Below are 26,877 nucleotides of genomic sequence, written 5' to 3'. Positions count from 1 at the left end.
TTTTCATGGTCCTTGAACTCAGGACCTCTCAGCAGTACCACCAAGTCAACCCACAGTAGTGAAAATGTATTCCTTTATTCTCTCTCTCCCACACATGTTGAGATATATATATATATATATATATATATATATATATATATAATCTTTTTTTTTAAAAAGCAACATGGATTTTTATTTCTGTTTACAATTTTATAAACATGGCTAAGCTTTTCCTTTTAATACCATTACATACAGCTGTAAAACATCCTTAGCCCTATTTTTTTTTATTCTTTTTTACTTAAAATTTCCAACTGCTCCCCGTTTCCCATTTCCCTCCCCCTCCTCCCACATATTGCCCCCTCCCCCCGCTCCCCTCTATATATAATCTTGTAGCCTTGGCTGTCCTGGAAGTGACAGCCTGGGATTAAAGGTGTGTGCCACCACCACCCAGCTAGCATAGCCAATCTTATCCTGACATCAAGGCCCTTTCCTCCCCTAAACTCCCCAGCTCATGGGCTTCCTTCCCCCGGTTACTCCTTCTCCTGATTTCGGCTATGTGCACTCTTGTTTTCTTTTTGTCTCCTCTCTCCCTCTGCTCTGCTCCTGCTTCTCTCGTGGGCTGGTTCAGTCTGCCACTTTCTCTCTCTGCTCTGAACTCTTCCAGATGCCTCTGGCTGGTCCCTCCCTCATAGCTATAATAAAAAACCTTCCCCTTAACCGTACCATGGAGGGTGGTGCACACTCTTAATCCCAGCACTGAGAAGCCAAAAAAGGGGCTCTGTGAACTCGAGGTCATCCTGGTCTACATAGCCAGCTCCACGACTGACAGAACTACATAGAGAGACCCTGCTTCACATGGCGCACACGTGTATGTGCCTGTGTGTAGGACAGTGGAGTCAGTTCCCTCCTACCTATAGATCCTGGGGATCAGACCCAGCTTGGCAGGCTTGGTGACTGTGGGGCCCGGGGCAGCCTGGTCACACACATGGGGCCCAGGCCACACAGCTGGCAGCACCGCGTTGCAGGAAAAGCCATAAGCTGACACCACCCAGGGAGAGCCAGCATCTAAAGGGAAGGACCTGCCAGTCCAACCATTAGATAAGGTCACCAGAGGTCCCTGAGCCCAGGACTCACCTATTCCCCTTTGGCCATGACTGCTGGACAAATGTCAGCCAATCAGGGTCCTGAACCCTGGAAATGACCTCACCCCAACCTCTACTATGATAAAAAACCCCATCCCAACGGGACTGGGCACTCTCTGCTCTCAACCACTGCTTGGACAGATGGAAAATCCAAGTTTAAGCTTGAATAAAGGCTCTTTGCTTTTACATACAAGTGTGGACTCCATGGTGGTTCTGGAGGGAAACCCCGCAATCTGGACATAACATGGCAAGCACCTTTATCTGCTGTGCCATCTTGCTCGTCCAAAGCTCTCATATTTTTTATAGTCCAGGTTTGTCCTTGATCTTCCTATGTAGCTAAAAATGTCATGAAACTTGAAAAAGCAAGGTCAGGAGCTGAAGAGATGTCTTAGTGTGTAAGTTCTCCCAGAGAGCCTGAGTCACCCATACGGTAGCTAACAACTGTCTATAACTAGAGTTCCAAGGGGATCCAAGGCTGCCTTCTGGCTGCTGTGAGCACCAGGCACACAGACATGCATGCAGTCAAAATAGCCAGGTGCAAAAAAAAAAAATAAATAAATAAAATAATATTTTTAAATTATTAAAAAGAAGAGAAAAGGCAAGGCTATTTTTTTTTCTTCTTCCGGCCTGGAATTCCTGATCCTCCTACCACCATCTCACAGATGTGAGTTTGGTTTGTTTTGTGTGGATTTTAAATAGACGAATCTAGCCTTGATTTAGGAAACAGCTGCAGGGATGGCTGTGGTTTGGGCAGCATGGAAGAACACAGAGAGAGAGGTTTGAGAAGGTGAACTCTAAGTGTATAAGGCGAGATATGAGCGCTCCAGGGTAGGGTTGAGGGGAAGGCTTTTATTGTAGTTATGAGGGAGAGCACAGCCAGAGGCATCTGGAAAAATCCAGAGTGGAAGGGAAAGAAGTGGGCTGAACAAGGCCGGCAGGGTGGACAGGGCCATCGGAGGAGGTGTTTGTGGGGCACCAAGAGAGGAAGTCAAGAGAGCACATGGCTGAAATGGCAGGGTTACATAGGAACGAGAAGCTGGGGGAAGGGAAGCCCGTGAGATGGAGAAGTTTAGGGTGGGGGCAGGGTGAGAAGAGCCAGCCAGGATGGACTCTGTGCAGGTGTTTTCCAATACTGAGAGAGTCTGAGACCACATTTGATTTGGTATGCTAATAACACCACAGTTGCCATTTGTCCCAAGTTTCTTTTGGACCTGACCCTAGGACTTGGTAATGAATTGAATATAAGCTGGCAGGGATGACTGGTCCCCAGGGTGGCTGGGCTACTTAGATGCAGATGCTGGATAGAGATGGGGTGCACTGCAGCAGAGAATGAGGAGGCTTTTAGTTTGAGGCACCTTTGAAATACCGCTATAAAAAATGGCCAGTGGGTTGGCTGGGAATGATGGCACACATCTTTAATCCCAGCAATCAGGAAGCAGAGACAGGTGAGTTGGAGACCAGCCTGGTCTACAGAGTGAGTTCCAGAACAGCCAGGGCTGTTACATGGAAAAACCCTGTCTCCAAAAAAAACAAACAAGAAACAAACAAACAACAACAAAAAAAACCCACAAAAAATAAAAAACAAAAAAGAAAGAAAGAAAAGAAACATCCGATGTTGCTGTCAGAATTTTGGGGTGGTAGCCGGACGGTGGTGGCGCACGCCTTTAATCCCAGCACTCGGGAGGCAGAGGCAGGCGGATCTCTGTGAGTTTGAGACCAGCCTGGTCTACAAGAGCTAGTTCCAGGACAGGCTCCAAAACCACAGAGAAACCCTGTCTCGAAAAACCAAAAAAAAAAAAAAAAAAAAAAAAAAAAAGAATTTTGGGGTGGCAGAGGCAATAGGCACAGCTTCCCACTGTCACCCTCAGCAGCCTTAGGGGGTCCCCTAGAATTTTATTCCTTTTGATGCAGACCAAGCTGGGATTGTGGCATCAATGCAAAAAAGAATTTAAAGCTAGTCAGTTTCTGAAACAAATTTAAGGCTCAATAAAGATACATATATATATTTTTTTAACGAATATTTTTGGAGGGACGGAGGGAGAGCATGCGGGGAGAAATGACTGGAATCGGAGGGCGTTTGGGACGATGTGGAAACCTAGTGCCGTGGAACCCCCCCAGGAGTCTACAAGGGTGACCCTAGCGAGAACTCCTCGTCAGGGAGAATACAGAGCCTGAACTGCCATCTTCTGTACCCAGGGAATTTCCACTGGTGGAACTGGGACACCAGCCCAGACACAGAAACTTCGACCTAAATCTGTCCTGCCCGCAGATGTGCTGGGGCCGTGGAGGCACAGAACATGTGGGAGTGGCCAATCACTGTCTGGTCTAATTTGAGACCCATGCCACTAGAGGGAGCCCAAGTCAGGCACCGCGTGGATGACCCCCTGGGTACTGACATTAGGCTTAGGTTTAAAAAAAGGGTAGAGTTATGTATAGCTAAGTAGTCCAGGTCCACAGGAGGCTCAGCCCATCACTGCTAACACTGGCTAGCCAATTGTCAGAACTGTGTGACATCTCTCCCTGGGAGACAAACTTCCCTCTGGTTAGTGCCAGCCTTGTCCTTCTTGCAGCATGAGATCCCTAGGGAATCTTCCTTGGAGGCCATTGTTTCAATGATCTGATAACAGCTGTGAAAGGCACCTGACTATTATATTCTTTTTTACATTTATGTAAAATGCATCATGTGCATTTCTGTGTGTGGGGTGTGCCTCTGTGCACAGGCTGGGAACCCAACTCATCAGATTGGAGGTACCTGCAGAGCCTCCCATGGGTCCAAACACCTGTGTTTACTAACTCAGGCATTTGATTAGGGAGGGCTAAAGAATGTCCCAGAACGAAGAGACAGGGCAACCAAAGGTAACACACAGTCCTGGGCATAAGAGGCCCGGAAGCAAAGGGAGGCCTGCAGGGATGCATGGCAACACCTGCATTTGCTTGGAGGTTTTGGTCTTGATCTCGTGTTGATTAACTGGCAAGGAAGGCCAGACAGTGGCCACCCAAAGTGCCCTGCATCATGACAGGCATTTATGAGCAAGTTAAGAGTAACAGAATGCCTGCTAGAAACAGACACGTAAAGGCAATGGAGTAAGTGTGGAAAGGTGGCCGAGGGGAGACAAGCTTTGGAAATACACATTAGGCAGGTCTCGCAGTCTCAAGCCTCAGGCTCCCGAGTGCTGGAGTTGCAGCCACCAAGCGGTTCCTTCAATGTTTTTGAAACTTTGCTGTAAGTCAGAAACTATGTGCACATTCTAAAAAACAAAGCGATGTCTAAAAGCAACTTTTTATTTACAATATAAAGGTTACAAAGGCATATATACTTATATATATAATATCCTTAAGTTACAAGTTTTCATTGTAATATACAATGCTAAATGATGATGTGCAACCCAAGGGAAGTGTTGTCTAAGCATCTATATTAATAAGAGTATACATAAAGCTTTTTTAAAAATTAAGAACACATACTGCTCTGTTTTATGTCATGGGTCTTTGATTTGGTAGCCAGAAAACTTGAGACATTTTAGATAAGACTTGAACAGAGGTCTTATTTAAATACAAGATTCTAAAAAGAGAAAACAAATGAAACCCGAAACAACCAATTGGTAGAAATTTATTCTTTTTTGAGAGTTTCACAATTCGAGCTGGCTCGATATTCACTGTGACTAAGGATAGCTTCTTCCTGCCTCCACCTTCCAAACGACTGCTGGGTTCACAAATGTGGCTACCACACCTGGCTTTCTATGGCATAGGGATCGAACTCAGGGCTTCCTGCATGTGAGGCAAGCCTTCTTCCAACTGAGCTATATCACCAGCCTCACCTAAGCTAGCTTTCAAGTCTTTACACTTAGCGAAAAAAGAGCAGCATGGGAAATAAGACATACATGTGGGAAATATCAGAGTGTGCATAGGAGAAAAAAATAGGTTCTGCTCCATAAGATTTCAGATCTGGCACCAAAAAGAAAAGTGATTGCTCGGGCACTGAGATCTTCAAGCTGAACTCGCAACAGACTGTAAGCGTGACATGGGCATCCTGTACTGAAGATCTGAACCCAGTCCCTAGGATATAAGTGAGGATCTCGGAGACTGTCAAACCTGAACTTTTCTATCTCCAGTCCTACTAACTCAGAAACCATCAGCAAGATGGAGCAAATACCCACTGCTAGCAGGACTTATCCTGACAGGCAGCAATACTATGTGCTGGTTTTTATAAAAACAATCATTAGCACCTGATTGTCAAAGGGCAGGTTTAAAGAGCAAGACACTAGCCGGGCGGTGGTGGCGCACGTCTTTAATCCCAGCACTCGGGACACTCGGGAGGCAGAGGCAGGCGGATCTCTGTGAGTTCGAGACCAGCATGGTCTACAGAGCTAGTTCCAGGACAGGCTCCAAAGCCACAGAGAAACCCTGTCTCGAAAAAAAAAAAAAAAAAAAAAAAAAAAGAGCAAGACACTGAAGGTATGGCCTCATTTTCACACATGACTCCAATACACTTGAAAACAAGGGTAAGAAGTCCATGTAACTGCATCCTTATGCCACCCCCACCACAGAGAGCTCAGGTGCTGTCTGCGAAGGATTAAACATGTTTGAGAAGTTGACCTGAAAGGTTAATAGAAGGCAAGATGATTAAAAGGGAATGTCATTGAGGAAAATTCAGCAAACCTCTCTCACTTTTTCTAGGTCTCTTTCCACTGAGTTTGAATGCCAGTGTTCTAGAATAAGTGGAATCTTCCTAATTTTTAGGACTTATTTGTTTCTGTATTGTATGTATATGAGTGTTGTCTGCATGTACACCACACACCAGAAGAGGGCACTGGATCCCATGTGACTATAGTTATAGAGGGTTGTGGGAATTAAACTCAGGACCTCTAGAAGAGCAGCCTGTGCTCTTAACTGCTGAGCCATCTCTCCAGCCCTGGAATCTCGCTAATTTTTAATGCAATTAGGTTGCTTACTAATGGAGAAACAGTCCAGCTATGATGTGTATAAGAACCTTAAAAAAAATAAAATGCTTAAATAGTATGTATGAAAATGAGTACGTCAGCAATGTTTAGAAAGAAGCTTTGGTGCCTATTTAAAATAATAATAAATAAAATCAGCTGTGTGTAATGGCGCACACCTTTAATCTCAGTACTTGGGAGGCAGAGGTAGGCTGATCCCTGCAAAATTGAGGCCAGCCTGGTCTACAGGTCAAATCTCAAGACAACTAGGGATATTATACAAAGGAACTCTGTCTTGAAAAGCCAACCAAACAAATAAAAAAACCAAACAAAACCATCAACACACACACACCGATATTTGACAGCAAAGAATAATTTGCAAAAAGGCAGATTTCGATATTACATTAAATTTACATATACAAAATTGTTGAGCTGGGTTTCATGTATTCCAGGTTAGCCTCAAATTCTCTATGTAGCTAAGAATGACTTTGATCTTCCTTGCCTTACACCTCCCAAGTGCGGAATTACACCTCACAAACTGGTTGGAGATAGCTCAGTGGTTAGAGCACTGGCTGCACCTGCAGAAGACCTGGGTTTTCGTTCTCAGCACCAACCAGGCGTGCATGATTCACATGTAGGCAACCACTCACACATAAAAGAAAAATAAATCTTAGAAAATGCTTTGATCCAGTCACCCAAAGTGGGATGGGAAAATAGAGGTGGCAAGAAATGATGTTCAAGTTTAGCTTGAAGCTGGTGCACAGCGTGATTCCTGGCACTAAGTTGGAGGCAGGAGGACCAGCAATTGGAGGCTGACCTAGGTCATATGAGAGAGTATATCTACAAACCAAGAAGAAAACCAAAACTTGTTATTCTGAAATCAAAGGGGCTGGGAATATAAGAGTATATCACATGGTAGTACTGACTGTATGCTTAGCATGACCAAGGCCCTGCCTGGGGTCAATGCCAATGTCTAGCAGTAAAAAAGAACTCATGTTTTTCTGAGTCAATATAACAACCATTTTTCTAGTTGATTTGGCTACTGCTGGATAAGACAAGAAAATAATGTGCCCCTGTGGCTATTCCCTGAACCCCAGTCTGAAATCTTGCCTTTGATAAACCTGTATTACTGATCATCCAGATAGGGTTTTTGTTTTGAGCAGTGTTCCAGAGGGCCCTAGGGCCTAGCACATGCTGGGCAGGCATTCTACTACTGAGCTACACCTCCAGGCCATTTCATTTTTCAAAGAGAGAACAGGCTTCAGATCAGCTACTTGGGTAGTCTATCGCTAGAATGAGTAACTTCTACTTAAGACACTATAGCGTGGGACAGCTATGTTGCTCGGATACATATGGCCCTGACATGCAGCATGGCTTCTGTCTACCGTTACACTCTTAGTGGACGTTTAGATGTCCAGCACAGAGGAAAGTGGAGTTTAAAGACGGTTCAGGGTAACTGCTATCAGCTTTTAAGGATTCTATGTAGAAACTAAAAATCATTTCTAGATTATTAAGTACTTTAAAAAGGGCACGGAGAAGGAACAATGGGAACACAGTTTCTCTTGTCTTCAGTACAGGAAGAGCCACCACAACCGTGCCGCACAGAAAGCTTCCTGAGCTCACAGCAGACCATAGCACCACCTGGTTCATGTGCCTGACCCAAACATTTGAAGGAATGAGTATGATTTTTGTAGAATTCAACTAAAGTAATATTCAACTAAAGTTCTTGCAATTTCAAATTTATCTATTTTATTTTTTCAAATAGTATCATATATAATCCAGTTGGCCGTGAACTGGCTATAGAGCTAATCTTTAATTCTCTGCCTGCAGCTACCAGGTACTAGAATTTTATCATTATTTTGAAACAGTCTTGCTGTGTAGCCCTGGTGCCTGGCAAACCTAGTTTAGCTTCCCAAGTACTCAGATTCCCACTGTAGTGCTACATATTAAATACATCCAGAGCAGTGTTCTTTTAAGAACTAAGTGACTGGCATTTGACTTCTCATTAGAGATGAAGAGCTTGTTTGCTTCTTTGCTTTCCTGGGTCGTTGGACATGGGTGCTGGGATCTGAGCTCCAGTCCTCATGGTTCAGTAGTAAGCCCTCTTAACCACTGAGCTCAGATTTCTTTTTTGTTGTTGTTGTTTTGTTTATCTTCTCTTTGTAGCTCTGTCTGTCTGAGAACTCACGCTGTAAACCAGGTTGGCCTCAAACTCACAGAGATTTGCCTGCCTCTGCCTCCTGAGTCCTGGGATTAAAGGTATGCACAACCACTGCCCCAAGCCCAGCTTTCTAAGGACTGAGTTCATTCTTGGTACCTAGAGCTGCTGGCAGCTACTTGGGAATAAAAGCAGAATGTTTGGACAGTTTAAATATAATATACAATCAATAGCTTGAACCAGTGAGAATAATAAATTATGATCCAGGTAAGTGTCCAACAAAGATACAAAAGAACAGAGAAAGTGCTGGAGTCTCTTTCCTGAACACTTCAAAACTGCTGAACCCTCTCAGCAGGTGAGGCTTCAATACAAGTTTGCATAGCAGCTTGGAAGGTGATTTGCATTAACACACAGGCAGAGTCTTCAATGAATTTGAAAACAAATCCACACGAATTTAAATTAAACAAGAAGACTGAGTTTCTTACAAAATTTTAAGAAATCAGGAATCCTCTCCACATATTTTTGTTTATCCAAACCATTCATAGTAAAACTTTTTTTTGGGGGGGAGCATAAGCATGTTCAAAGTTCAAGTTTAATATTTTTTGGTGATAATAATTTCTTCTTTTGAAAGAATAAATTTTGGTTTATTAGCTAAGTGCATTTATTCAGTTGAACAAAAGCTTTGCTACTATTCTTTCAGGAGGATGTTAGTAAAACAAATAAATCAGAAACGATGTTAGCTTTCTGTTGGCTAGAGAGATTTTTCTACATATAAAAAAATAAATAATTCAATCTCTCCTACCATGCAAATAATTTCCAGTAACAAACTAAGAGTTCAGACAAAAACAAAAAACAAGAAACCCCACCAGGCACGATCAGACTTACCCTGGTCTGAAAAGTGCTAAACATGGCTTCAAAATAGGCAGATGGTAATTAAAGTAACATTTCTGATTGCCCATAATATCCCGGAATTTAACCTGAAACTGTTTACAAGTTGGTGCCTTTACTTGTAATCATCTAATAGGTACAGCAAACACACATGAGCATTTCTTGTATAAAATATTTGATACCAATTTCTGGGCAAGGCTTGTAGATAACATCAGCTTCCTTTAGTCCTCTTTCTTGAGGGGAGAGACTTCTCTGCCCAGGGCTAGCAATCCAGGTATGGAATGCAAAGACACCTAGGAAATGGTCCACCTGAACGGCGCACTCTGCAGCTTCCTTTCCACTCGACACCCAGGATCCCACAACATCCCCAACAATAGTCAAAAGAAAAAAGACAATTTAGCTGATTCTATAAAAGAGGTGAATTAACAGGGATGTCCATTTTTAGTTATTATAATTATATAATATTGAAAATATTTTATATTTTGGCATTTGAATACAAAATTGATAATGCAGGTATGTATCAAGGTGTCTAACACTCACAAAAAGCATTTCACTTGTGGTTTGAAAAATGTGACACAATTAGTTGAACATATGCCGGGGAGAGCTGCGACAGCTTCTGAACCAAGCGGCTTAGAGCCCTGGTTCTCCGGGCTGTTATTGACACAAAATCACCCATAAGCCTTCATTTTCTACCAGGACTGAATGGTAGAGTTAAGAACCCCATGGGCCGCAGACTCAGACAAGCAGATGCTCACCTTACCTGCCCAGTCATCACAACACTCACAGCTCTTCTAAGGGACAAGGTGGCAGAAGCTCCCATCAATCTTCTTGGTGGCTTAGCCTTTCCCACCAATATGGAAGACTTCAACTCTACCACTGAAGCGGGTGCCATTGGTAACTCCTAATAACAAGGGCATCTGAGCCTCCGCCTGAGGTTATCTGTTGTAGTTCTGCTTTCTGAACTCGGCTGGACCTTTGAAATACGGTTTTTTCTTTCTTTTTTGGAGTAGAAGATGTATCATGGATGGATCCAATCTCAGGATTACAGCTACTTAAAATATAAAAAGTTCTAGAAAGATGTCCTTTAGATCTTAGTTTCTAGTTTAAAGTGGATCTCAACATTCATTTTTGGTGCGCCAATACCTGTCTGAAGCTGGGGTGGGGGAGCCATTCCCCTCAGCCTTTGTGTACCATCTGTCTGACTGCAGAGAGCAGGAGGAGGCCTATCGCCGAGAAGGCGAAGGACAGTGGGCACCTCCTCTACTTGGGTATCTGTCCTTTCCTCTAGACCACTCGTCAGTCAAGGCACCCAAACTTCACACCTCAGGCTCTGCATGAACAGCTGTGTTTTCTTTCCTTTTCTCCCCTATGCCATCTGAAGCATTACATGCCTGTGTATCACACTCCAGAGAAATCTAGAAAATGAGAGCTATTTCTAGACACTTTTTCAGAGAACATAGAAAATTCTAAGTCAATATTTCTTTTTGTTCTGAGTTAGGGATTGTGCTAATCTGGGTATTTTATGTAGCAAGACTATTTGAAATGTTTTTACACACATCTATTTTCTTCCAAGCCAGGAAAAATAAGCTGGATATGGTTTATCCAGGCCACAACATCAGAGAGCACCCTGAGGCTGAGTCCTGATGACACTGAGCCTGAACCAAAGCAGGCGGTTGCCGCCGCGTGTCTCATCACTCCACCCACTCAGGTTGGGTGGGGAAGAGCTGGAGGCGACTTGTCCTTACTACTTTGGGACCACAAAAGTCCAGTGCCAGAATCTTTCCTGGCCTCACAGTGCGACTTGACATGGCATATGTGCTGCAAAGCTAACGACCCACAAAGTCACCACCGAAAGATGCTATTAAGGAAGCGACCTAAAGGAAGACTCCTCAGAGCTAGATGGTCTTCCTAGAATGGCAGTGAGATCCAGTCACCCAAACAGTCACGAGTAAAGCTCCAAAGACCCTAAACAAAGGCACATTTGGTAAGCAATAAGAAATGGCTTAGCTTAGAATAAGAATCTTTTTTGCAAAATAAACTTTAGACCGTCCCCAGGCTCCTACCAAATATAAACACAATAAAAACTAAGGAAGTAAACTCCTTTTTTAGAGAAGCGGTTTCCAACTAGATTTTCAACTTGGCCAAACACCAAAAAGGGGAGTGAAGGCAAAGGTAGCACTCACGAGTGGCAGAGCTGGTGTGTGGGGCAGGGTGAGGTCAGTGAGAGCCAGGTGGATGGAAAAACCATTGGGGAATTACAGGTAAAGACAGGAATGCTGTGTGCAATCGACCTGTGTGGGATGCCGGAGGGATGATGGGCTGCTGGACACTAGCATCTGGGGAGCCACAGTTACCCTAACAAGAGCTCAGGGCTAAGCCCCACACAAACCCTGCAGGAAGAAAAGGAGAACTTCTCTGACTGTTTATAACCAAAGAGCCAGCCTTCCTAACAGGAGAAATAAACACAATTACTTAGCGATCACAATATGAGACGAAAAATCAACAGCTTCAATTTGGAGCTTATTACAGTTCCAGAACTCCTGACCAAGGCTGCGTGGGAAAGGCCGGCCCTTCTTTAACCCTGTGGTTTCAGCAGTGAGCTGAGGTTTGTGGGAAGGCACTGTGATGGAGGAGAGCAGGGCTTCTTTTTGTGCTTCTTTGTTGTTGTTGCTTTCTTTTGATTTTTATTTTTTTGAGGTGGAAATACTTCTTGTGATAGTCGAAGGTCTTTCTGGACTCTTGCGTTGCTCATACAAGCAGCCCCATTCGAGTGACTTTGGCAGACAAGAACGTGTGCAACACAAATACAATCGGCTTTGGACAGGAGTGCAGGTCCATGGTCTGTGGAGAAAGGACACACACTTTAATAAACAAAGGCACGAGACAAATTTAGATATGGTGTTCCACTTTTTTTTTTTTTTTTTTTTTTGGTTTTTTGAGACAGGGTTTCTTTGTACATCCCCGGCTGGAAACTCTCTCTGTAGATCAGACTGGCCTTGAGCTCACCAAGATCCACTTGCCTCTGCCTCCTGAGTGCTGGGATTAACTTTTTCTTTTTCTTTGTGGTTTTTGTAGAGCTAGCAGCAGCTTCAGGTTCCTCAGAAAATTTCCTTTTCTTCTTGGGGAAACCCTGAATTTCTGATCTGCCTGCCTGTATTTTCAAGGTTCTGAGATTATAGGGACGCATCACCATGCCCAGATTTATGTGGTGCAAGGGATCAAACAGAGCTTTGTGCATGCAAGGCAAGCACTCTATTAAGTGAGCTGCATTTCAATGCCTAAGTCACGTTTCTTTATTGTGTGTATACAACTCGAGTTGTGTGCAGGGAGCACAGGGGTGACGGTACATGGAAGACGGCTTATGGAAGTTGCTTCTCTTGTGCTACCATGTGGATCCTGGGACCCATCATAGGTCATGAGGTTTGGTGGCAATTGTCTTTACTTGCTGAGCCACCTCTATGGCTCTTTCCACATCCTTTTTTGAGAGAGGGTTTCTCATTGGCCTGGAATTTGCCACTTAAGCTAGGCCGCATGGCCAACAAGGCCCAGGGATTTATCCATCTTTGCCTCCCCAATGCTGGAATTACAAGTGTGCTACGTACCCAGCTTCTTTAATGTAGATTTTTTTTTTTAAGGGGATTGAACTCAGGTCTTCAAACACGTAGAACAAACACATTACTTTTTCTCCACTTCTCAGACGAAACTTTAGAAAAACAGAATCACTCCCTAATGTGGAGAAATGAAACAACAAAAGCCTAATCCTGCCTTCGGGGCCAGACTGATCTACAGAGCAAGTTACAGGACAGTCAGAGGGCGACACAGAGGAACCCTGTCTTGAAAACTAACAAATAGAAATAAACAAAAAATAAAACCAAGACAATCCCAGTGCCATCCTGAAAATCAATGAACAATGTCTTAGCAGTAATGGAATGTCAAATGTTAGGCCACAGGAGGTAAGAAACAGTGAGAAGGTTGGGGATATAGCTCAGTGGTAAAGGACCGCTCGGCATGCAGTGGCCTTGCATTCAATATCCAGCAACATAAAGGAAAGCAAACAAGCAAGCAAGCAAACCAGAAGCAATGTGAAAGACAGAAATGACTAGTGCAGACAGGTTCACGTCATTCAGGGTGGCATCCAATAGGCACGTTCATAGTTTTCAGAACATCTTACCAGTTCTCCCTCAGGACCACCAAAATCCAGATAGAGATTTCTGATACCATCATCAGCAGACATCTTCAGCCGTTCAAAAGGATAGCGGTACAATATGCTGCTGGAGCCGCCATTGTCTCTGGAGATGGTGAACCCATGCTCATAGTGGACAGTGAATCTTACCTCTTGGCCACTTAAGGTGCAGCCTATCAAAGACAAGAAAAACTCACATATAATAAAGATTCTATTTTAGTTATCAAGTAGAAAAGAATTCCTCTAATTTCAAACAGGAAAAACAATCTTTTCTTGAGAATATGAGGCCTAAGCTGCTTAAAATTTCCTAAAATATAAATTTTAAAAGATTTATTATTTTGCACTCACTTTGATAGCACAAATACTAAAATTGGAACAAAACAGGGAAGATTAGCATGACCTCATGAAGGAAGAACATTCATTAGGAGTACATATTTTTTAAAGACCTATTCTTATCATATTTCTTTTCAGACAAGGTTCAGTGTACCCCGGGCTGAACTGTAATTATGTGCTTCTGATCTTCTTGTTTGTGTATCCTGACTGCTGGAATTATAAGATTGACTACAAAGCCAGTCTAAGTTTTCTTTTTAAGACAGGATCTTCCTCTGAAGCCCTAACCGTACAAGGTAGAATCTATAAGTCATAATTACACTTGAGACTGAGCTAAGGCTGAAGTCAGGAAAAGATTTCTAGAATGGAAATTCAGATAGGCCCCAAAGAAAAGATAAAACTAGCCAGGTGGTGGTGGCGCACACCTTTAATCCCAGCACTTGAAAGCAGAGGCAGGTGGATCTCTGAGTTCCAGGCTAGCCTGATCTACGGAGTGAGTTCTGAAACAGCCAGAGCTGTTACCCACCTAAACCCTGTCTCGAAAAACCAATCAAGCCGGGTGGTGGTGGCACACGCCTTTAATCCCAGCACTTGGGAGGGAGAGGCAGGCAGATTCTGTGAGTTCGAGGCCAGCCAGGTCTACAGAGCTAGTTCCAGGCTCCAAAGCTACAGAGAAACCTTGTTTTGAAAAAACAAAACAAAAACCAACAAAAAAAAAAAAAAAAGAAAGAAAGAAAGAAAAAGAAAAACCAATCAAACACCCAAACAAAAAGAAGAGATAAAACTAGACAGACAGGAGATGTGGACGGAAGTGTTCATGTGGGCAAGAAAGAAGGAGCCTCCAGGGTTGTAACAGGCTTTGGCTGGGATCTGGGAAGGAGATAATGCCTATCAAAAGTTTATGCTCAGCAAGAGTCATGAGGTCAATCCTTTCAACATCTAGGGTTGGGGATCAGCCCAGTGGTAGAGCACTCAATTTTCTATGAGAATAGAACAAAACAAACACTGTCAGGCCCACCCCCACAAACAAACATTGGTTGCAAGAGTGTGCAGGTAAATGGTGCTTGCCACCAAGCCTGTTCTAACCCCATCCACAAGGTGGAAAGGAGAGGATAGATCCTCATAAATTGTCCTCTGACCTCTATATGCAGCACATGCATGCACACACTCACAAGCTAACATAATAAAAAAAAATTAAAAGCTCAACCAAAAATACATCTGAATTGACAGAAACACAGAAACTCTGGTCACTGGGTATGGGGACACATGCCTATAATCTCAGCACTTAGCTAAATGGCTGAAACTGGAGCATCAACAATCTAAGTCTAGCCTGGGCTACAGAGTTACACCTAAAGATTAAAGCTGAGCTTTGCTTCTCTATTTTAACAAGAATGACATGCAAGGAAGTAATTGAGAGGGCCAGGCCCCTAATAACTTAGCCAGGCCTCAGTGCCTGCACACACCAGACCTGGGCCATCTCCCAACCCCCACCACAGGTGATAATCAAATAAGGACTTGTCCAGATTTGCCCAACAATAGAAAAGCTATAGCCTTAGCCCACCCCTGCTAGCCCTACCAATTAGCAATGTACTAATATGATCGCTACCTGCGCAAGCCAATCCTAAATAGAATGGTCAACTGCTTTTAAAATTCCTGCAGCTGAGCTTAAAAGGAGCTTACAGGTCCCTCTCAAGGTCATCGCCCTTTTCTACAGGTCTGTGATCCCACATGCGTGTGGTGTAATAAAAACGTTCCTGCTGATTCCATCGTGTCTTCTCGTGGACCCCAACAGTCATCATGTGTAACCAACATAGTCTTTCACTGGGTATGCAAAAGCTCAAATTAGTCAATGCAGCTGTATGTTTAGGAAACTGGGAAGAAGGAAAACAGATAAATATTGGTGTCCTCTGCACTATTTGAAGCAAGCTTCGGACAACAAATTAGTAGTTATCCTCATAGAGGAGGAACCTACTGGGTAAGGAGTAAACACGGATGCAATCAGCTTCCTGTAGAAGTAGCCCATGCACTTTCTCTAAATGAATGGCTGCGGGAGAGGTGGGGGTGACTCACACCCTAACCAAAGTACGTACCCAGATTACAGTCCTAACATCTCTAAAGCCAGTGTGCAGGAGGGACCGGGCTCTAAAGGGGAGCCGGTTAGCTCTAATCTAGAACAGTTCAAAGATGGCCCAAGTTCTTACAGTCCTGGTTGTAGAAGGTGTCACACAGGTGAGTGAGGGCCAGACAGTCACAGCCAAGAAAGGCAAGCAATCAGCCCAACACTGGGCTTGTGTGAGAGTTGTCTCATGTGGTAGGCAAGCACTGAGCTACATTCCCAGGCCCTAAGATTTCTCACATGTTGTTTTGACCTGTGTTGCCTCAGGAGGGAAGGAAAGGAAAGCAAATACGTCTGTGAGAAGAGGTACTTGGAAAAACAGAATCCTCCTGACCCCCAAGACAGGGTTTCTCTATGTAGCCCTGGCTGTCCTAGAATTCACTTTGTAGACCAGGCTGGCCTTGAACTCAGAGATCCGACTACCTCTGCCTCCCACTACCTGCTGAGCCACTGGCGCCTGACTGAAAATCTTGTTTATGGAACTTCAACCTTGAAAAGGAGCAGGAAAGATCATACTGAATATGTTTAGGTCTAGACACTGGGCATTTATTTTACTGTATGTGGGACACACACATGTGCATACTCACACACACACGCTACCGTGGGCATGTGCAAGTCACATGACAAGTCTGGGAGTTGGTTGCCTCACTCTGTAGATATTGAGATTGCATTAGGCTGTTAGGGATTATATACACTGAGCCATCTCACTAAACCTATTTTACATTTTTTGCTTTATTTATTTTTAAATTATGTAGATAAAGTCTACATTTATGTCTGTGTACCATGGATATGCCTGCTGCCCAGAAGGTGTCACTGGATCCCTGGGGACTAGAATTACAGATAGTTGTGATTCCTTGAGGGTACTGGGAATCAAATTTATGATTTCTGGAAGTGCTCTTAACCATTGAGCCATCTCTCCAGCCCCTTATTTTGTTTTATTTTAGAGACAATCTTAGTGTAGCGCAGGCTGGTCTGTATAGCCAGCTTCAGACTCTCCTCTGTCTACCCTTAAACGCGGTGTCCTAGTTAACTTTAGTCTAGAGTCATCTGAAGAAGTATCAATTAAGGATTTGCCCAGATCAGACTGACCTGCGAGCATGTCTGTGAAGGATGTGATTCATAATTGACGTGGATGGGTTCAGGCTGTATACGGAAGCTAGCTGAGTACAAACCCAGGAGCAAGCCAGAAAGCAGTGTTCTATAATTCTATAATTCTTGCCTTGACTTCCTGTCCTGACTTCTCTGGAAATGTAAACCAAATAAGTCCTTTCAGCTGGGTGGTGGTGGCGCACGCCTTTAATCCCAGCACTTGGGAGGCAGAGGCAGGCGGATCTCTGTGAGTTTGAGGCCAGCCTGGTCTACAAAGCAAGTATCAGGACAGGTTCCAAGGCTAGAGAAATCCTGTCTCAAAAAAACAAAAATCAAGTATTTTATACTGCTCCTTTCTCTTCTCTTCTCCACAGCAAACTTCCTGGAAGAACTCTACACATGCCTGTCTTACTGTCCCATCAGCCCTCGGCCTTTTGCAACACTTGTTTCTGTCATCACACCATTAAGCATCTCTCTCTCTCCATGGACACTGATAATCTCCAAGTTCTAAATCAACCGAATTATATTAAACATTGACTGTGCCCATTTCCATGTCCCCATTTTTCCTTTACGGGAACTTAGGTTTCTGCTGTGTCCTCTTGTGTTTCATGGAAGGCCAACCCAACCCTGGAGCATGGCTTTGTCCAGGGGAGCCTATGGTCCAGTGGATAAAATAAACTGTGATTGGGACACAAGTCTTTCCTCCCTCGGCGCCTGCAGACCATGCACGTCTTCCTATATTTCTAGTATTTGGCTGAAGAGGGCGTGATGGTACATGCCTATAATCCCAGTGCTTGGGACGCAGAGGGAGAAGGATCAGGCATATCCTGCCATCATCCTGGATATTTACCAAGTATGAGATCAGCCTGGTTTTAAGACAACCTATCTCAAAAAACAAAACGAAGTATTTTAATTAAAGAAAACAAAAAAGACATTGTGGGGCCAGGCTTGACACAAGTTAGAGTCATCAGAGAGGAAGGAACCTCATTCAGAAAATGGCTCCATAAGATCAGGCTTAAGCAAGCCTGTAGGGATTTTTCTTAGTGACTGATGGGGGAGGACCCAGCCCACTGTGAATGGCACCATCCCTAGGCTAGTGGTCCTGGGCTCTATAAGAAGGCAGGCTGAGGGCGGGGGGTGGGGGAGGGAGGGTGGGAAGGGTGCACACCTTTAATCCCAGCATTCCGGAGGCAGAGGTGAGTTTGAGACCAGCCTGGTCTACAGAGTGAGTTCCAGGACAGGCTCCAAAGCTATAGAGAAACCCTGTCTCGGGAAACCAAAAAAAAAAAAAAAAAGGCAGGCTGAGCAAAACATGGGAGCAAGCCAGTAAGCAGCACCCATCTATGCCTCTGCATCAGCTCCTGCCTCCAGTTCCTGCCTTGCTTCAATTCCTGCCCTCACTGATTTTAATGATGAACTGTTATACAGAACTGTGAGTGAAATAAACTCTTTCTTCCCCAAGGTGCTTTGGGTCCTGGTGTCCATCACAGCAATAGTGATGGCAGGGCTGTCACACAGAGAAACCCTGTCACAGAAAACCACCACCACCACCAAAAACAACTTCTTTTTCTTTTTTCTGAGACAGGGTTTCTCTGTGTAGTCCTGGTTGTCTTGGAACTAGCTCTGTACACCATGCTAGCCTTGAACTCAGAGATTTGCCTGCCTCTGCCTTTGACTAAAGGGATGTACCACCACCACCTGTCTTACAGGTAACTTCTGAAGAAGTCCCTAATATTAACACACTTAGTAAACCCAGAGGGAGACGAGATTCACTATGGCATCCACCGGTGCTATACTGAAATGGATGTTATCATGTTGTCTATGTGTGCATGTGTGTAGAGGTCAGAGGCCAGACCTTGGGATTGTTCCTCCCTAGTTGTTATCCATCTTATATTTTTAGAAACAAGCAAGTTCTCTTGCTGGTCTGGCCATGGACTCCCAGGTAACCTTTACCTTTCTGGGAGAAACTGGAATGACACACATGAGCCAGCACAGCTGGATTCAGTTGTAGACATGGGTTCTGGGAAACGAACTTCAGCCTTCATGCGGTGTGGCAAGCACTTTATTTTCTCTGCCAATATCTTTTTTATTTAGTCTGTCTGGAGTGCTGAAGACTGAATCTCAGTCTCTGCATGGACCACTGAGCTCCACTTCTTATCCCTACTCTGTATCCCCCCCCCCTTTTTTGATTTTTTTGAGACAGGGTTTCCTTGTGTAACTGTCCTGGCACTGGCTCTGTAGACCAGGCTGGCCTTGAACTCACAGATCCGTCTGCCTCTGCCTCCCAAGTGCGGGGATTAAAGGCCTAACTTTTGTATTTCTTAAATCCAAATACTGGTGAAGACCTACTGATATAGATTTTTTTCCTCATTTTTCAAGACAGGGTTTCTCTGTAGCTTTGGAGCCTGTCCTGGAACTAGCTCTTGTAGACCAGGCTGGCCTCGAACTCACAGGAGATCCGCCTGTCTCTGCCTCCTGGGTGCTGGGATTAAAGACGTGTGACGTGCACCACCGTCGCCCAGCATGACACACATGTTTTATGCCACAAATCCTGCTTCTACTACTCTGGGATCCGTTACTTCATTACCTCGTAGTTCTAGGGAGTTTGGGTGTTTCTGGAAAAAGTTCTTTGGCCTTACCCTACAGCAGAACAGGAGGCAGAGTGAGAGTGAGAGGGGAAGAAAGGGAGAGGGAAGAGGGAGAGAAAGAGAGAGAGACAGACAGACCAAGTCTGTGACAAGCTAATCACAGAGGACAATAGGACCCTGTGCTCTTTTCACAGCTTAGTCAAGGACAGGAAATAAGGTCTTAGTTACTTCTATCTCTCTCATTATAAAGCACAGCTCTGGGTAAACACTAAAGTACACAGCAAATATTTGCTGATGTAATGGATGAAGGGGATTGACACCGTGTATCCTTCAGGCATTTAATCCAGTCATAAGCATGAGTCATCTGGAGAGAGAAGGAGGGGCATAACGCACTGGCTCCACATGAGAACTGCAGCTCAAGTCCCAGCCACACTAGCCCTAGCTTTTGTGAAACTGAAAGGCCAATTGAAATACCTGTATACTTGTAGAGCATAAGTGAAACCCCAAATTCACAGGGACTAGCCACCAGGGGGCACTTCCACAGTGCAACACAACAACCAGCAGGGACTAGGCACTAGAAGGAGCTTCCATAGTGACTATGGCAACCAGCTCCTTCAAGCACTAACAGTGTTGGACAGAATATTTTCAAACCTTTGAAGAGAAATTCATATTCCAAACACTTTATTCTCTGTAACTACAATATTGTCAGATGCTTGTATTTAAGGGTGTCTAGACATATCTTAGATGCTAAATCTTCTTTTTTTTTTGAGAAAGGGTTTCTTCTCTGTGTAGCCCTGGAACTCTCTCTGTAGAGCAGGCTGTCCTCAGACTCACAGAGATCCTCCTGCTTCTGTCTCTTGAGTGCTGGGATCAAAGGTGTGCACCACCACGCCTGACCCTAAAATCTTCTTAACTGTAGTCAGTGGTTCTAACTTTTACTGCCCAGTACCTTATACTATTAAATGTAGATTTTAAAAGATGAACAGTAAAAAAGCCACGTGGTTAATGCCATGTGGCAAGCATGGTAAAGCTTCGCCAGTGAGACAGATACCGGATTTCTTCCTGCCATCACCATTTGAGCTCACCATTTGAGTTTTAAGGCAGTTTATAGTGGGCACACACAACAATGGTGGTTTACTTTAAAGCTGAGCAGTTTCACTTAATGTTAGAGGGTAGGAGAGATGGCACATAAGCAAATCCTGTCTCTTCAGCTTCCCTCTTTTGGTCTCCAAGGACACCTGCACACACGTGACACAAACAGACAAATATACACCCACACACATCACTAAAAATAAATCTTGAAAAAATACTTTAATTGCTGTTAAAAATCTAGCATCAGTGCCAGGAATGATAGTGTATACCTGTGATTATAGCACTGGGGAGTAGAGCAGGAGGATCAAGAGTTCAAGGCCATCCTCTCATCCTTGGTACAAACTAAATTCCAGGCCAGGAGAGGCTATGTGAGAACCTGTTGCAGATAGACAGACGGACAGACAGAAACAAACAAACGTATCTCTACCTAGGGAGACTTCCTTGACCAGTTCGGCAGCAGCGTGACAACCCTGAACAAGTATTCTGGTCCAGGTGGACAAATCCCGATGAGTTTCAACCCTGAAGAGATGCATCTCAATGCCCTGCCGAGAGCCCGTCCTTGTAGCAAAGGTAAGGTCAGATCCAAGGGAGGGTGACCGACATCCAGAACCTGAATGAACCAACCTAGGACCACAAACAGAACAGAGAGCTAAAGCAATTACTGTATTACTGGAAGAAAATGCCAGAAATGTATACTCACTGGTAAGCAGAAACTTATAAAAACCTTCAGCAGTTTTTAGATGAATACATTTCAAAACCAGACTGTGATATTTTGAAGGTGATACTATTCTTTAATCCCACAGAATAATCCCTGGTGTCCCAAGAGGCAGAATACTACTTACTCTCTTTATAAAAAAAATTACCCACTAACAGGAAAAGGGATACAGAAGTCCTGCCAGGGGATGGAGAGACAACTCGGGTTAGGAGCATTTGCTGCTCTTCTAGAGGACCTAGGTTTGACACACTGCCGTTCACACCATCTCCAAGACCCCTCACCTGGCGGCCTCCACAGGCATCAGGTACACAGATGGTGCATGGATATACAAGCAGGCAAAACATTCATATAAAGAAAATCAAAGCCCAAAGAACAAGAAAAAAAGAAAGAAGCTGGGCGGTTGTGGCCCACCCTTTAATCCCAGCACTCAGGAGGCAGAGGAAGGAGGAACTCTGTGAGTTCAAGGTCAGTCTGGTCTACAAGAGATAAGCTAGTTTCAGGCCAGTCACCAAAGCTACAGAGAAACACAGTCTCAAAAGAAAAAGAAAGGAAGGGAGAGAGGAAAAGGGAGGGAGGGAGGGAAGGGGAGAGAGAGAGAGAGAGAGAGAGAGAGAGAGAGAGAGAGAGAGAGAGAGAGAGAGAGAGAGAGAGAGAACAGCCAAATGTAGTGATGCATGCCTGTAATCCCAACATTTAGGGAGTTGAGGCAGGAGGATTCTAAATTTTAAACCAGCCTGGGGTGTAGAGAGCCGTGTGGAGTCACACCTGATGGCTATGTGTAGAGAGCTGCGTGGAGTCGCACCTGATGGTGCTGGCTCCCGCCCTCCGCGATCCCGAAAGCGAGTGCTCTCTGTGATAATCAACTTCTAATATTAACTAGGCCTGACTTATGCTATTATCACGCAATGATTGTCAGCTGCTTGCATATGCGTGGACCTATGAGCAGTGCCCACCTGGCAATCTGAGGTTGGCAGCCCAGGCCTACTTAAGGGCTGGGAGAGGTTTGCCCAGAGGGAGAGAGAGAGAGAGATTTTACAATTGCCAAAAGGTCCTGAATAAAACTGCAGTGAGAAGAGCTCCGGGTGTTGCGCGTCCTCCTTGCTGGACGAGGGGGGCCGCGACACTGGGGTACAGACAGTGACCTCTCAAAAAGAAACAAAACACCACACAACATACCAACCAGTGAATTAGAAAAGGAAGTCCTATGGTCATCTACCACATGGATGAACTTTGAGGACTTCTTGTTAAATGAAATGAACAGGTCACAAAACTCCACCATGCAGCACATGGTTCTACTTCTATTTCTGATCAAAATTAGTATCTTTCTTGAAAACCAGAATTTTATCAGGGCGACAGTTAGTACTCTCCTTGGGTCTTTTAGAGCAGGCTCCTTACAAGCATGGATCTGAGCACGGTGGTTTGCTAATCAGCCCTCTTCAGGGTGGAAACTCTTCAGGGACTTCAGAAGTACAGCTCTTTTCTCAGCTCAATAGTTCCTATTTCATCATGTCGAATTTTAAAAAGATGAATACTCACAGGTTAAGATGAAAGAAAACTGATAATTTGTGCTGTCAATGTGGCATGTGTGGGTGTGAACACCTGTCCCTATGTGGAGGCCACAAGTCACATCAGGTGTCCTCCCTGTTCTGTGACCTTAGAGCCTTCCTTGAGACAGGGTCTCTTACTGAATCTGGAGCGAACCTGATAGCCACAAAGTCCTACCAATCCTCCTGCCTCAGCTGCCATTGCACTGGGCCTACAGGCACATGTGTGGGATGCCTGGCTTTCTCCTGGGTGCTGGGATCAGAATGCACTCTCACCCACTGAGCAACCTCTCTACCCCAAACTGAGTTTTTACTGCTTCAATAAGACATTTAAATTAAACTGACTCCCTACCCCCACAGGCCATTTAGAGAATACAGTGCCTATGGACAGCCTGTGCATGTGACTGGTTGCCAGTTGCCCTGAAACCTGTAAAGATTATCAGCAGTTTAACTTACCCCCAGGGCAACTGTCAGCACAGTGAAAACCACAAGAAACATTTTATGATTACATGATATTACTATGAGATACGTTTGAATTTACAGACTTGCCCTATGGAGTCACCTCTGAGAACTGTGTTACTAACCTGACTCCTGAAGATCTTACATGCCAGATGAACACGAGCCAGCTCAGAAAGAGTTAAGTTTTAGAATTACTCAACATGACCCAAGTAAGATGGAGTACGGAGGAAAGTGACAGGGTTATTCTACCACATTCAGTTTGATTGCTAATCCCATGTCAGACATTACAAAATATCAGTCTAGGAGGTATTTTTCCCCTAAATTTGATTTTGAAATATTTAGCAGAGGGACTCTAATTCAAACCAGCTGCTGGACTTGGGGAGCAGCCATTGGTTAGGACACATTGCCAAATGCTTCCCACCCCCACTTTTGTGGGAAGGCCAAATAAACTCACAAAAAGATGAGCTTTAGCAGTTTGGGCTGTATTAGTCCCACAAACTCAATACCATTCAATTTTCCACATGGTACAGTAGCCGTGTTGTCCTTGGGTTCTGTCTCTCCTGGTTAAAGAGAAAGCTGATAGGAAAAGACTGCAAAACCCACAGTACCTAGGACAGTCTTGATCTTAGTAAAGAAGTAAAAAAAAAAAAAATCCCTTCATCCTCATTGCCAAAAATATCATGTATTGAGAGAAAACATGTACATGCACACACAGTTTTGATTTCTAAATGTGAGCTGGGCATGGTGGTGCACACCTTTAATCCCAGCACTCAGGAGGCAGAGGCAGGCCGATCTCTATGAGTTCAAGGCCAGCCTGGTCGGCACATCAAGTTCCAGAACAGTCACAGCTACACAGAGAAACCCTGTATCAAAAAACCAAAACCAAACCAAACAAACAAAAAGCAAAAAACCAAAAACAAACAAACAAAAAAACCCTCCAAACCCTAAATGTGTATGTAATCCAACATAAATAATAGCTATTACTTTATACAAATCTAACAATGTTACTTGATCTTAAAGTCTGAAGGATAATTAATTCTTAATTTACCTGGGATTACTTAGTTTTGTAGATAATCAAGATATTGCTTTGTCTTTCCTATATATTTGTTAGTCTATTCATTTGAACCTGGAGCCTACTGATTCGGCTTCATTGGCAGGTAGTGAGCTCCATGACCTATCTGTCTCCACACCCCCAGGACTGGAGTTATATCTATACCTGGTTTTTTGCAGGGGTTCTTGGTATCTGAACTCAGTTCTCAATGTTCATACAGTAAGTACTGGACCAACTGAGTTGTACACCAGTTCCTCTTGGCTTCATTTTCTTGATGCTACTTGAAATGCAAACATGGAGTCTTACTTCTTTTTCCTCATATGGCATGTTTTCTTTTCTTTTCTTTTCTTTTCTTTTTTTCACAGAGGCTCCCACATAGCCCAGCCCAATCCTGAACTCCTGGTTTTATTGCCTTTAACTCTCAAGGGCTGGGATCACAGTTATGTGCTGCCATGTTTGATTTTATATTTGATTTTGATGTCATACCTAGGGTCTGAGCAGACCTACTCCTTAAATAAACAACTGCCCCATTTTATTTACTACTAAAGTCCTTTGACAAGCAACATCCAACGGACAGAAACTGCTTGTTTATGAGGTGACAGTAACTTCTAGCTTTACAGAATGAAGGTTTATTTAGAGTGTTCTAAATCTTTGGAATACAAGTTAATTGGTCTAACCTTAACTGCAGAAATATTCTTAGTGTTGTAGGAGTCCTGTCCTGCTCTCAGTGAACGTGAGACAAAATAAGTGACACTAACTCAGGATTTCCAGGGACACTGTACACAAGCACAGTGGGACGTTCTTGGATGACATCATAGTTCTTGATGTCAAGGTAGCTTTCTTTACTTCGGTGAGGGCCTGGGAATGACACTTAAACTGTCTTCTACAAGATGCTTCTCCCCGGAGGGAATTAAGGCGTGCACATTTTCCTGGTTCTCAAACTCAGGAGGTGCTTTAACTCTATTCCGGTGACTGAGAGCAACCCAGTAAAGCTATATGACAACTTTAACTCTATTTACATGAAAAGATTGATACCAGACTGCACGTGGAGGCACACACCTTTACTTATAGTTCTTGGAAGGCAAAGGGAGGTGGATCTCTCTGAGTTAACGGCTAGATGGGTTACATTAAGTTGTAGGCCAGTTAGGTCTACATAGTGAAACCCTGTCACAAAAGCAATGTTTTTGTTGTTCACAACAGGAAACAGCCAGTGTCCTCTATGGGGCATAGGAGATGGTTCCAACACTTTCCTCTTTCACTACCAAGTATTTTTCTGAGCACTTAATGAAACCACTAGATTATCTTCCATTCCTTTTATGCATCAAGGGCAAATGGCAGTTACAGCAAAACACTGCCAAAAGGGAACTTCAGCACAGCAGAGAACACGCACTTATTCTGGTTTACTGCACTGAGAGAAACTTCTTTTTTTTTTTTTTTAAATATTTATTTATTTATTATGTATACAATATTCTGTCTTTGTGTGTCTGCAGACCAGAAGAGGGCAGCAGACCTCGTTACAGATGGTTGTGAGCCACCATGTGGTTGCTGGGAATTGAACTCATGACCTTTGGAAGAGCAGGCAATGCTCTTAACCACTGAGCCATCTCTCCAGCCCTGAGAGAAACTTCTTAATGATTCCTAAAAGCAGTCTTGTGGGGCTTTTCAGTCATGCCAAAATCTGACTCTTTAAGATCCAAGGGAAACAGAATTAGAATACACTTCTAGTTGTATCTCTTAAGACACCTCAAATTTACATTTCTCAATCGTTCTCCTGCCCAAGTCCATATACCTGTGACACTGGGAACATTCTGTGGCTCCAGGACAAAGCCATCATTGTTGCTATGTGCTCTTTTGCTGCAAAGAGCACTGCAAAGATATTTTGGCTAAATTGAGCGGTTTATCTACTGTACCACAGTCTGGTTTAAATGATTTCATCACCTACTCAAAAGGCTACTACGATTTCAGTGGTTTTAGTCACAGTCAATAATAAAGAAAAACCAAACCACCCCAAACCCCTATTATCTCCATGACTAAGCAAGTTCTAAAAGGAACAGCCACTCCCTCAACAATTTACGCTTGCACGTGCACACACACACACAAACACCCACAAGTGATTGAAGCAATTTATTCTGTTAAGAGTTAGGAGCTGCAAAATGATAAGTTGGGAAAAAAATAGATTTTGTCTGTTAGTCTCTCAAATGTTATTTTAGGCACCAAAGGCAGTAGAATTCATTTTATAGTAGACTTAAGAGTATTTTTTTCCTTTTGTCTTACCTTGTGGCAACAAGAGGGTAGCTATGACATGGTGATGCCCAGGCATCTCTTGTCCATGGCATACAATCATAAAGGAGCAAATCCTTCTCGGTCACAGCCATGAGAACAGGCCTCCATTGTTGTCTTCCACCATCTAGTTTTGCCTGTCACAATGGTGAGATCAGAATCAGAGCTAACTATGATCACGATGAGCCTTTAGCAGAAGTGACTTGAGTACTGGGTTAACATTGAGGATCTTTGTTTTGTTCCCCCACCCTAACAGACTTGAGTTTACTCCCACAGGTCAGGATTCCCCATCGGAAGTGTGTAGAGGGGCATATTTGAAAAGCTAACAA

The 26,877-nt window shown here is 43.8% G+C and overlaps 1 protein-coding gene and 1 pseudogene across 1 annotated transcript in view; one reads left to right on the top strand and one right to left on the bottom strand.

The window, feature by feature from the left end:
• Positions 1–4,395: 4,395 nt before the first annotated feature.
• The window catches only part of Sntb2 (syntrophin beta 2), an 83,505-nt gene continuing 61,023 nt past the window's right edge, over positions 4,396–26,877 (bottom strand). Inside the window, exons 4-7 of the mRNA XM_057753549.1 lie at positions 26,543–26,685; positions 20,927–21,123; positions 13,273–13,457; positions 4,396–11,942 (exon numbers count right to left, since the gene is read on the bottom strand). Coding sequence (XP_057609532.1) covers positions 11,850–11,942; positions 13,273–13,457; positions 20,927–21,123; positions 26,543–26,685 — 618 coding nt within the window. The 3' untranslated portion in view covers positions 4,396–11,849. The remainder of the gene's footprint in view (positions 11,943–13,272; positions 13,458–20,926; positions 21,124–26,542; positions 26,686–26,877) is intronic.
• LOC130864225 (U6 spliceosomal RNA) lies at positions 13,625–13,724 on the top strand (annotated as a pseudogene).

Source organism: Chionomys nivalis, chromosome 21 (assembly GCF_950005125.1).
Source record: "Chionomys nivalis chromosome 21, mChiNiv1.1, whole genome shotgun sequence".
NCBI classification, from domain to species: Eukaryota; Metazoa; Chordata; class Mammalia; order Rodentia; family Cricetidae; genus Chionomys; species Chionomys nivalis.
Note: the sequence above shows the minus strand (reverse complement) of the source record. Positions and strands in the feature narration are given on the sequence as shown.